Source organism: Magnolia sinica, chromosome 13 (genome assembly GCF_029962835.1).
Source record: "Magnolia sinica isolate HGM2019 chromosome 13, MsV1, whole genome shotgun sequence".
In the NCBI taxonomy this organism is placed as follows: Eukaryota; Viridiplantae; Streptophyta; class Magnoliopsida; order Magnoliales; family Magnoliaceae; genus Magnolia; species Magnolia sinica.
In genome coordinates, this window is record NC_080585.1 from 9568229 (window position 1) to 9581266 (window position 13038).

General features: G+C 38.9%; 1 protein-coding gene across 1 annotated transcript; it reads left to right on the forward strand.

Moving 5' to 3' along the window:
* The first annotated feature begins 7198 nt into the window (after positions 1 to 7198).
* LOC131222729 (uncharacterized) lies at positions 7199 to 12065 on the forward strand. The gene is made up of 10 exons (XM_058217895.1): positions 7199 to 7563; positions 8076 to 8194; positions 8283 to 8473; positions 9224 to 9483; positions 9580 to 9653; positions 9769 to 9958; positions 10048 to 10319; positions 10449 to 10571; positions 11202 to 11420; positions 11656 to 12065. Exons 1-10 carry the CDS (start codon positions 7371 to 7373, stop codon positions 11854 to 11856), a joined length of 1842 nt encoding a protein of 613 aa, XP_058073878.1. The 5' UTR covers positions 7199 to 7370; the 3' UTR covers positions 11857 to 12065.
* The last annotated feature ends 973 nt before the right edge of the window (positions 12066 to 13038 follow it).

The following is a 13038-nucleotide window of genomic DNA, read 5'->3' on the forward strand; positions in this document are numbered from 1 at the left end:
TACGGATTATAACCGTAGTTATAGCTGTGGTGCTTTGCACTTTTCTCGCTTTATTTTTTATTTTTTATTTTTTACATGAAAAAATTTATTATACCTACATTTTTCCCTAATACATATTTATATAAATATGTATATATAAGCATATAAATGTTTTTATCTCTTTTCTTTTCATTTCTTTCTTTATCATTTAACAAGAATATCTTCTAAACCAAAATTAGTTACTTGACGTACCATATATGATTTGGGGGTAGGAGAAGCTACTTTAGCCAACCAACCTAATTATTTTCCAAGATTCCATTGAGTTGATGGTCAAAAATCCATTTCATTCACTTCGCAGTCAACTCAATTCATTTCACGGCCAATTCCCTTCACTTCACGGTGAATTCCATACATTTCGCGATCAATTCCCTTCACTTCACAGTCAATTTCATTCATTTCACGATCAATTCCCTTCACTTCACAGTTATTTCCATGCATTTCACAGTCAATTCCGGCGATTCCTCTTCATTTCACGGTCAATTCCCTTCACTTCACAGTCAATTCAATGCATTTCACAGTCAATTTTGGTAATTCTGTTTCATTTCACGGTCAATTCCAAGGATTCCGTTTCATTTCATGGTCATTTTCATGCATTTCACGGACAATTCCCTTCACTTCACGATCAATTATAGTGATTCTGTTTCATTTCATGGTCATTTCCATACATTTCACGGTCATTTCCATTCACTTCACGGTCAATTCGCTTCACTTTACGGTCATTTTCACGCATTTCACAGTCAATTCTGAAAATTCCGACGATTTCGTTTCATTTCACAGTCAATTCATTGCATTTCACAGCCAATTCCCTTCACTTCACGATCATTTTCATGCATTTCAAGGTCAATTCCGGTGATTCTCCTTCACTTCACGGTCAATTCCATGCATTTCACGATCAATTCCCTTTACTTTACGGTCAATTCAATGCATTTCAAGGTCAATTCCCTTCACTTCACGGTCAATTTAATGCATTTCACAGTCAACTCTAACGATTCCCCTTCACTTCACGGTCAATTCCATGTATTTCACGATCAATTCCCTTTACTTCATGGTCAATTCAATGCATTTCACGGTCAATTCCCTTCAATTCACGGTCAATTACATGCATTTCACGGTCAATTCCGACGATTCCCCTTCATTTTATGGTCCGAAATTATAGATTCTTAATATACAGCAATTCCAAAAAATTAACATTATACCCTCCGAAACTATCTCACATACACCATCTGCATTGACCTTCACGCCATTTGCTTTCAATGGGTCAGTATAAAAACGAAGTGGAGCCCAAACAGCTTTCAGTCGAACGGAGTCGACCCCATCTAGTCCCGGTCGACCCTGTGAAATGCATGGAATTGACCGTGAAATGCATTGAAATGACTGTGAAATGCATGGAATTGACCGTGAAGTGAAGGGGAATCGCCGTAATTGACCATAAAATTAAGGGAATTGACCGTAAAATGCATGAAATTGACCACAAAGTGAAGGGAATTGACCATGAAATGCATGGAATTGACTGTGAAGTGAAGGGGAATCGCCGGAATAACCATGAAATGCATGGAATTGACCGTGAAATGCATTGAATTGATTGTGAAATGAAGGGAATTGACCGTGAAATGCATGGAATTGACCGTGAAGTGAAGGGGAATTGCTGGAATTGACCGTGAAATACATGGAATTGACTGTGAAATGAAGGGAATTGACCGTAAAACGCATTGAATTAACCGTGAAGTAAAGAGAATTGACTGTGAAGTGAAGAGGAATTGATCGTGAAATGCATGGAAATGAGCGTGAAGTAAAGGGAATTGGCCGTGAAATGCATTGAATTGACCGTGAAGTGAAGGGAATTGAGTGTGAAATGCATGGAATTGATCGTGAAGTGAAGGGGAATCGCCTGAATTGACCGTGAAATGCATGGATTTGACTGTGAAATGAAGGAAATTGACTGTGAAATGTATTGAATTGACCGTGAAGTAAAGGGAATTGACCGTGAAATGCATGAAAATGATCGTGAAGTGAAGGGGAATCACCAGAATTGACCGTGAAATTCATGGAATTGACCGTGAAATGAAGGGAATTGACCGTGAAATGCATGGAATTGACCGTGAAATGAAGGAAATTGACCATGAAATGCATTGAATTGACTGTGAAGTTAAGGGAAATCGCCATAATTGACCATGAAATGCAAGGAAATGACCATAATGTGTAGGGAATTGATCGTGAAATGCATTGAATTGACCGCGAAATGAATGGAATTAACTGTGAAGGAGAATCGCTGAAATTGACCGTGAAATGAAGGGAATTGACCGTGAAATGCATTGAATTGACCGTGAAGTGAAGGGGAATCACCGGAATTAACCGTGAAATGCATTGAATTGACCATGAAGTAAAGGGAATTGACTGTGAAATGCATGGAATTGACCGTGAAATGCATGGAATTAATCGTGGAGTGAAGGGGAATTGCCAAAAAATTCCCTTCACTTCATGATCAATTCCGTACATTTCACGGTCAATTCCCTTCTCTTCATGGTCATTTCCATTCATTTCACGGTCAATCTCGGCGATTCCCTTTCACTTCACGGTTAATTCAATGCATTTCATGGTCAATTCCCTTCAATTCCGGTGATTGACCGTGAAATGCATGGAATTGATCGTGAAGTGTGAAGTGAAGGGGAATCGTCGGAATTGACCGTGAAATGCATGGAATTGACCATGAAGTGAAGGAGAATCACTAGGATTGACCGTGAAATGCATGGAATTGATCACGAAGTAAATGAAATAGATGAAATTGACCGCGAACTGATTGAAATTGACCGCGAAGTGAATGAAATGGATTTTCGACCATTGACCTGATGGAATCTTGGAAAATAACCAGGTTAGTTGGCTAAAGTAGCTTCTCCTACCCCAAAATCATATATGGTACGTCAAGTAACTAATTTTAGTTTAGAAGATATTCTTATTAAATGAATAAAGAAAGAAATGAAAAAAAAAGAGAGAGCAAAAAATTTATATGCTTACATATACATATTTATATAAATATGTGTTAGAGAAATTTGTAGGTAGAATAAAGTTCTCCATGTAAAAAAATTAAAATAAAATAAAATAAATCTAGAGACTGTTGCTGTGACAGTCTGTCTATGGCTATGGTTATAATCCGTATCCATAGGGGCTGCCAGATAAGCATGGCCCCGCCGGACAGGCTAACAATTGGGAGGGGGGCTGATAGTTCGACGAGCTCACCTCGGACAAACCTTTATGGCTACGGATTATGGTATCTATGGCTATCGTTATAATTCGTAGCCATAGGTTTAACTGTAGCATGCGACCTTACCATTATGCTTGAATGTCTATTGTTAAAACCCTTTTAGGGGTCACCGAAGTTTTGGATCATTATAAAATTTGTTTGTCCCTTTCATCTAGGTCTTTGTGATCTTATGAATAGATTGGATGGAAAATAAATGTTATGGTGGGCCCTACAAAAGTTTCAACAGTGGAAATCAATTTTCCGCTGCTCTTTATGTTGTGGTCCAGTTGATCTTTGGATATGATTTTTTATTTTTGATAATGCTCCGAAATGATCTTGAAATATGGATGAACGCTGTGGATATAATAAATACGTAGCTGTGGGGCCATGTAACTTTGATGTCTTTTGAACCGTCCGTACAACTCGGAGTTTAAGGAGCGTGAGTGCTCGTCTTCAAGCACTAGCCGATCCGCTTGAACGAAAAAGCAGGGGCATTTTTGACCTTTGGCAAGTTGTCCATATAGCTAGGGCTTATTCTGGTCAGGTAAAATGGGGTGGGCTTAAGCGGGTAAATGGGCCATAAATGGGTCGTACAATAGTAAATTCCTCAAGGATTTTTAACAATTGTTGCAAAAAAGCACTTGCATGCAACAAATGCATGTAATGCACAACTACAAAGGAAAATGAGCTAAAACAAAAGCTAAAGCTAATGAGGTGCATAAATTTATGTAATTCGACAGTATACTTACATCTATTGGGCAGCAACATATATATTATTTATTCTTCATTAAAATAAGAAAAACATAATTATTAGGGTTATCTCTCTTTCTCTTTGTATTAGTGTGATTTTTCTAAAATGAAAATAAATTCCCTTTTACTTACCTGCATATGTATGTAGGTGCAGATGGACGTGTATGGTGAAGCATACTTTCATTAAGCTTTTACACGTTCTTTCTCCTATATCCTATACTTATATAAAAGGAAGCATGTGTAGAAGGAAAACATTCTCCTAAGCATAGGCATGTTGCAAAATAATGTATATTTTTGTGCTCTCTGTCACTTGCCTTTTGTATTTTGACTCTTTGTTTTTTACTAATTTGCATTTCTTATCTTATGGTCGACTCATGTTTTTTCTTCAACATTGGAAAATGAGAATCAACCGAGGAAAGAAAACTATTTTTCTCTAGTTTGACTATTGCAAAAGCTAGCCAAGTAATTAGGTGAGAAAATAGATTTCATTTCCTCAAATTTTCTGGGAAAATATGTTATTTTCTTTGATCTTTAACGTAGAAAATAAAGATTTCTATATTTTCAAAAGGCAATTCTCACTTTTTGACTGTTAATTATTTTACATTTCTATTGAAATCATGCATGCTAAAATAAATTGGACAGTTAAACTGAACACTATGCCATATGCATGGGTTGTAAATGCATGTATATCATGTGTCAATACACTACCAGAGTTTTAAATAACTCTTTTACAGTTGCACAACCACACACGCGTCACGTCTGACCAGCTGCTTGTCCTCTCACGTGCATTGTAAAGGTTGAATTGTATCAAATAACCTGGAAAGCATATTTGAATTCCAGAAATTCCACACACGTGGGCGTCCTGTCCATCCACACACATGTTTTCATCAGGTGGGCCACATAATTTAGATTTTTTGGCCCAACGATGGGGGCGCTTCACACATTAGGTGGGCCAGGATGCAATAAACACACACACACACGAAGTATTATATTAACAATCAATTTACCTTATACACTGGCACACCTGACTGAAATTCGTACCTGAATTTGTTAGATTAAGATCTAAGCATTATACCAAACAAGATGGAAAGATCAGATCTGACACACATGTTCCTTATTGGCACATGTGCCTCAACGTAGATGGACAGGTCACCCCACGGCTGTGGTCCTGCGGAATTAGCCAATCTCTTCTAATATGCGCTTTTAGCCATTGGTATTTGGAAAACCAATATTCTAAAAATTCTAAAGACGTGGTATCCTTTTCAACAACTAGCAATTTTCGTTTGTCACTATCTTAATTAATAAACGTTAGCTTTTGTAAGTTGTAGCATTATGGTAAAGCATACCTTCTTCATGTTATTATCCCTTCTATATATATATATATATATATATATATATATATACACACACACACACACACGGAAACGCTCACCTGCGAACCAGTTCGTACATACTACGTACGAGCTTTTTTAAGAATCCATTATACGTGATGTGGATCCAAAATCTGAACCGTTCATGTGAAGCAGCACCTCCTGAAACCTCCCGGGCCCAAGTTTTACTTTGATCTAAAACTTTGATGGGCCATGAAAAATGAAAACAGTTTCCTCCCTTGATTTTCATTTCTTTTTGCTGTGGCCCACCAGAATATTATATCTGGGTGAAAATTTGTTACAAAAGGTTTTATGGGACTCCGCATCACATGGACCGTTCAGATTAGACACCCATGGCACGTGTGAAAAGGTGAGCACGTGCGTAGGTGCGTGGGGGAGCATGACTCATATATATATATATATATATATATATATATATATAGAAGTTAGCAGGTCACACAGCACATGTGCTAATTTGGCAAGAATGCGAGACGTCCGGCCAATGCATGATGTGTCCAAGCACGAAATGCTGGCGGCTTGGCAATTTTGGTGGGCCAACATGATTTTTGCTATGGTGGGCTACCTTGGGCACAGTTCAGAAATCCTGTGCACTTGCCTTATTATAAGGGTGGCAGTGGGAAGGAAGCCTGTCTAAACCAGCTTTGAGCTGGGCTTGGGTCCACATGCATGGCTCAATAATTTTTTAGGCCGGGTTCAGCTCGAGTTTATTTTAGTCAAAGTCGACTCAGGCTAGCCAAGCCCGACATGAAGGAAAAAATTACTTATGCTTTTAATTGAGTATAGCTTTGTGTTTATACATGAGATATGGCCTCAAAAGAAATTTTATAATTAATTACAACCTCATCAAATTTCTGTAAAAGGAAAATCAAGAAAAATGAATATGTCATTCATAAAAATAATCCTCACCCATCTATCTTGAATATGTATACTTGTTATATCCTATGAATCTAACATTATAATCATCCGTTGGGCAACCCATATATCTTAAATATGCATACATCTTGTATCTTACAAATCCAACATTATAATCCTCAGTTGGGCAACCCATCTATCTTGAATGCAGATGGTTGGTTTCATTCCTTTAAAATGGCTATCGTACATGTGTAGCCCACTTGATCAATGAATTAATTAAGAAATTTAAGCCGGAAATAGGGATTTTGTCGATGTGGGTTGGGTCAGGCCCGGCCTCACCAATTTATCAGGTTTAGACTTGGGCGGAGCTCGGGAATTGGGTCTTAAGTGCCAGTATGGGCCCAAGCCTAGCCCAGCCCAAACCTGGGCCATTGCCATCACTTGCTCAGCTGATGCATGTGCTGCATTGTCCATAGGTTCTTTTTATATTAAAAATATAACTCTCCCATTTTGGACTACATGATTACAATTTTTGGACTACATAATTACAATTAAGTAAAATGAATTGAACTCTTGATTGAGTGGCAGCCAAACATGCACTATAGATCTTTAAATGCTTATAGATTCTCCTGAAATAGAGGTTCAAATAGGGGTGGCAATGGGCCAGCTTTGGGTCCCATCACCTACGGCCTATCATAGATATATGGATCCCCTTTTTGGATCATCCAGGCCATTGATCTTATTGTCCATACATTGGATGGGCCACTCCTCAAGAAGCGATATGGATCTCGCACGAGTCTGTCACGCGACGCGTGTCCTCTCGCGAGCCCCGATGCGCGAGTCCGTTCGCAAGGCTCGCCCTTTGTAACTAACGAGGGACTCTCTCTCTCTCTCTCTCTCTCTCTCTCTCTCAACCAACATAATTCTTTCCCGCCCAAATTCATTTCGTACAAAAAGCCTCGAGGCTGTTGGTTCTGTTACGTTTCGCGCATTTGCATTTGCATTTGCCCCCCCCCCCCCCTCTCTCTCTCTCTCAAGAAGAAGAAAACCCTAGCCCTAACTCTGTGATTTTGGATCCAAACGAGGAAAAGAGAAGGGAAATGGCCGTCGCCGGGGCCTCTCTTCCCAGCTCTTCCCTCTACGTGGGTGATCTGGACCCCTCCATCTCCGACTCTGACCTCATACAATCCTTCTCCGCCGTGGGCCCCGTCGTTTCCGTCCGCGTCTGCCGAGACTCCATCTCCAAAGCCTCTCTCGGCTACGGCTACGTCAACTTCTTATCTCCCTCCGACGGTAAAATCTCTCTCTCTATATCTTCTTTCTTGGAAAGATGACAAGTTCGTTATAATTCGAACCATATCTGTGTGTGTGTGTGTGTGTGTGTGTGTGTGTGTTCTTGGTAAAATGGCATTGTCGTTATCATCCGAACGACGCTACTCTGCTTTTTCTCGATTTAGGATCGACGGTATTTCTCTCTTTCTTTTCTTGGTAAAATGGCATTTTCGTTATCATCCGAACGTTGCGGCTCTGCTTTTTCTCGATTTAGGACCGATGGTATTTCTCTCTTTCTTGGTAGAACGGCGAAATCGTACAAATTCAAACAGTTTCCGTATCTTCTTTCTTAGTAAAATAGAGAAAACAAAATTGTTTGAACAGCTCTGGTTTTGATTCCGGATCGGAAATGTTGATATTGTAATTCATTTAAATGATGCCATTGCTTTTGTTTCCGTTTGTCCCTATTCTATTGGTAAAATGGGATGACTGTAATTATCTGAAGAATGGCATTGCTTGTTTCGATTATGAAGCTTCCAAGGCTCTGGAATCTCTCAACCACACCCAGCTGAAAGGAAAGCAGATGCGAATCATGTGGTCATTTCGGGACCCACTTTCCAGGAAGAGCGGCGTGGCCAATCTTTTTGTTAATGTACCATTTCTTCTTCTTCTTCTTTATTTAATTTTTTTTTTTTTTTTTTGGTTCTTTTGTTGTCTTACCCTCCATTTTTGTTTCCCAGAATTTGGATCTTTCGATTGACAGCGCTGCTTTGCGTAAGATATTTGGGAAGTTTGGGAACATTCTTTCCTGTAAAGTGGCAGATGAGAATGGAAATAATAAGGGGTTTGGATTTGTTCAGTTCGATTCTGAGGAAGCTGCTCAATCTGCTGTGGAGGCGCTTCATGGTAGTCTTGTTTATGGAAAGAAAATGTGAGCAATCTTGATTTCTTTCGGTGTTTTAGTTAGGTTGTTGGCGTTTCTTCTTCCCTTTTGTTCTGTTTGAATTGGGTTTTGTGGGTTTTCTTTTTCTTCTTTATTATCTTTTTCTTTTCTTCAATTGGGTTAATGGTTCTCTTCTTTTAGGTTTTTGTTTCCCATCGAATTGGTTGGTGGGTTTTCTTTCTTTTTATTCATCATCTTTTTATCTGGATTTGATTCATGAGTTGTGTTTCTTATTCCTTCAACTTCTTGTTTAGTTGATTTTGTGGATGTTGACATTTAACATGGGAATTTGCAATTCCTTTATTTTCTTGATTTTCTCTTTCTAAATTCTTTTGTTTTGCAAAGGATTTCTTTATCAACTAGCTTCTACTTCGATTTGACTCTCACCATTCCTCCTGTTTCATTTTATTCTATTTTTCCTATTTGAACTGGGCTTGAAGATTTTCCATCATTTATTTATCTTTCTAAAATAGGTTTTGGTTTGCATGATAGCATTGTGCATTTGGGTTTGCTTTATTTCACGATCACCTTTTTTACCGAATTCTTTTCTGTCTATGTTCCTTTTGGAATGCTGTCCTATGATTTGGTTTCTTCACTGGAGTTGGACTCGTGGAAATTTTCCTTTCTTTGTTCTTCTTCTGAAATGGGTTTTGACTTGTATGTTTTAAATGACATTTTTCTTTTTGGTTCTGGTAAAGTCTTTACATTCATGTATTCAAAATTTGCCTTCTTGTTCAGTTACGTGTCTAAATTTGTCAAGAAGACTGAGAAGCAATCAGCCTGTGAAGAAACCAAGTTCACTAATCTATATGTAAAGAATCTGGAAAATGGGTTGACTGATGATCTCCTTCGGGAAAAGTTCTCTGTATTTGGGAAGATAATCAGTGCTGTTGTAATGAAGGATGATTATGGGAAGTCTCGGGGCTTTGGGTTTGTTAGCTTCGAGTTGCCAAAAGACGCTAAGAAGGCCATGGAGGCCATGAATGGTGCACAACTGGGTAAGTTATGTTCATTGTAGTTATTTCTGTTTCTCTAATTTGCAGGATCATGAGTTCATATGAATACTTACAGCAGGATCTTTGTTTGTTGGTCAGGATCAAAGAATCTCTATGTAGGAAGGGCTCAAAAGAAGGCTGAACGAGAGCAGATGCTAAGTTGCCAGTTCAAGGTAAGGCATAGCCAACAGTTTCTGAAGTTTCAGGTAAAAAAAATATTTGTATGGATCCATGATTGTTGTCAAACTTATGGTGAAGTTGTAATCTTAAATGTATTGTACTCTGCAGGGTTTGAATGTGTACGTGAAAAACCTCGTTGACTCTGTTGATGACAATGAATTATGCGAACTTTTCAGTACTTGCGGCAAAATAAGTTCAGCAAAAGTGATGCTCAATGATGAAGGATTGACTAGGGGATTCGGTTTTGTGAGTTTTTTCACTCCTGCTGATGCGGAAAAGGCCATTTCTACTTTTCATGGTAGCTTATCTGGTTTTCTTCTTTTTGGCGGTCTTCTCCATAGGACCTGTTTCTTAGTTGACTAATTTGAGCCCAACTTGTTCATCTAGGAACCATTGTCCATGGCAAGCCTCTGTATGTGGCTATAGCCCAGCGAAAAGAAGATCGTCAAGCTATATTGCAGCATCAGTATGCCAAACATATGGCTGCATTGCCATGCTCTTTCACATCTAAAATTACCCCCTCCAGTTATTCAGTAAATTGCCATCCTCCTCCCATGAGTGCTCTCTCGCAGATCAACCCGTATCAGCCAATCATATGCCAGGATTTTGGTCGGAGCCCAAGCATTCTTCCTCCAAGAAAACCGATTTATCCCACAATGGTATTTTTTTTTTTATAACTTTATTGATTCCTAACCTGTCATTCATAGCCACCAGTCAATGTGTTCTCTTTGATTCATCCACAAGTATAAATAATGGTAACATATACATTGTTTATTGTTTCTCCGCAGCTCTCAAGTAAACAATGGCAAACAAGCGAGTGGGTAAATGAGCTCCCACTTCTTGAGACTCCTCAGCATGCCGCGCTTTTTTCTTACATGCAACCCCCGCTTCATCAAGTAAATTCAGGGAAGGTGGGTCTTTTCTCTTTGATGTAACTGGGAATTTGTTTCACAACATAATAAACAATTGCTGCTGGACCATAATTATGTTCACATTAACTGTCCATATAACATGAGGCCATCCTACCCCAATTGAAAAATCTTATGAAGAGCTTCTCACTTCTATGCAGAATCATTGCCCGAATTTCTCATTTAAAACTTTTGATCTCTGAGGAAATTGGACCTTGTAGGAAAATCAAGATACAGACTAAGTCCAAAAAACAGGATTATAGTTTCTGATAACGAACAAATCAGTCATCAATAGCTCTTTCAATGGATCAGTAGTCAGGCCAACCCTACTCAATGGTAAAACTATGCTAGTCTAATGGGCTGATGACTAGGACTGTCTAATGGGCTGGCCTTGAAGAAGCAAAATCATAGTTTTACCATCAAAGTGAATTTGGAGCCAGAGGAAATGAAGGTCAGACAAAAACTTTAAGCAGCCAATCAACTTTAAGCAGTTGTGTTTTTCTAGTTAAAGACATCGATTGGTTTCCATGTCAGTTGAATGGTTAGACAATAAATCAACTTTAAGCAGCCAATCACGCATTCCATGTTTAATGCTGGTTTTGTGGAATGATAGAGTTTTTCTTCATTTTACAGCCAATGAAATACGCTGGTGGCAAAAACCATCAGGAGCCAAGGTGTGGGCCTTTTGAGAATCGAAAGTCATGCTTTTATAAGAGTAAGGTGAAAAAGCCAACTACAGGGCCTTCCAGTAAAGGATCAGAGGCATTAACAAAGACGCTATCAGGAGTGGCTCCTAGGCAGCATAAAAAAATTATTGGGGATTATCTTTACCCGCTGGTTCAGGAATATGAGGTGATTCTCTCAGGTTTAATTCATGAAATAATGTTTAAATGCAAAATTTTATTTCTGGTTGGCAAAAACACCCCAATTTCCAAATCATCTTGAACGAGAAGGTTCCTGTCCATACCAAATCATTTTCCCTTCAAGAAAGACTAATTGGTTAATCTTAGGTAAATGGGACAGTAGGCCACTTGATTGTGTAATGTGGGATTGCCTCTACTAATGACAGTCTCTCTCTATGTGATAGTATGAGTTTGCTGGGAAGATAACAGGGATGCTGTTGGAAATGAGTACCTCTGAACTACTTGCATTGGCGGAGTCACGGGACAAGCTGGCTGTGCGGGTCAAATCAGCAGTTGAAGCTCTGAGGGTGGTGAAGCCTAAGACTGGCGATTCACATGATGGTGATAGCAACATTATCCATCTTGACAGTCCCACTGTCAACTGATGGAGACTCTCTCTCTCTCTCTCTCTCTCTCTCTCGTCTGTATGCAGTTTCTTCCATCCGGTTTTGTGAGTTGTTGTTGTTTTGTTTTCTGAACATATACCATGTTTCATTGTCAAAGAATGGAGTTAAGAATACTGTAGATCTGCGACCGCAAGAGATATTCATCACTCTTCCTATAATCATGTACGTCTCTGTTATTTGGCTTGTTCTTTTTTTCAATTTGCCATTTAATTTTTTTTTTTTTTTAATTTGGAGTGGCACATAGCAAGTGACCCTCTCAACAACACCTAATGTTCAAATATTGGCCATATTATTGGTATCACGGGTTAGCAATATTAAAAGTTTTGCCTCCCATGAATCACAGATGGGACTGATTTTTGGGCCTTAGGCCTAACTTTTAGTGTTGCATGCAATGGTTAGAGAGGATTTCATTTAATCATCATGGTGGGCCTAGAGACAAAATCAAGGGTGGATGTGATGTGTGTATAAGATCAACACCCGTGCATTCAATGGGTCCCCTTTAGGTTATGGGATATCCCATACGGAACTTAGGTGGGCCATGCCATCTAAAATCATGTGAAGATGCGCCTAAAACCTATAAAAGCACTTGGTGGGGCCCACCTGAGTTTTGGATGTGGCCGAAATTTGGTCTGACTCATCCGATTGGGACACACACAATGGATGGTCTAGATTTGTGAACCACATCTCAGTGATTATGAATGTTTTAATGGGAGAGTAACCCCTCTCAACTGTTGTATGTGGTGTGGCCCACCCAAGTAATGAATTGACTTGATTTTTAATCCCATGGCCCACCACGGAATGGTGCATTTGACTGATGGGGTAGATGTTAGACACACATCGCAGTGGGCCCACACAGCTCAACCTCATGGGAAGCTCAAATGAGGTCGACCATATAGTACCATTATATATATATATATATATATATATATATTGATTTTTTTCAACAAAACATGATGGCCAAAAATGAAAACTTATTATGTATAATTGTTTCTCGCAATATTTTAATTCCTACATGTATAAACATGTCTTTTAATCTCTATTAAAATTCCACATTTTTCCCAATGTTTCCCCAAATAAATTTCCCACACCAATACATGTTTCTGTATCCCCAGTCATTGATACATGAAATATGTAACGATACTGAGACATTAAATACAATCG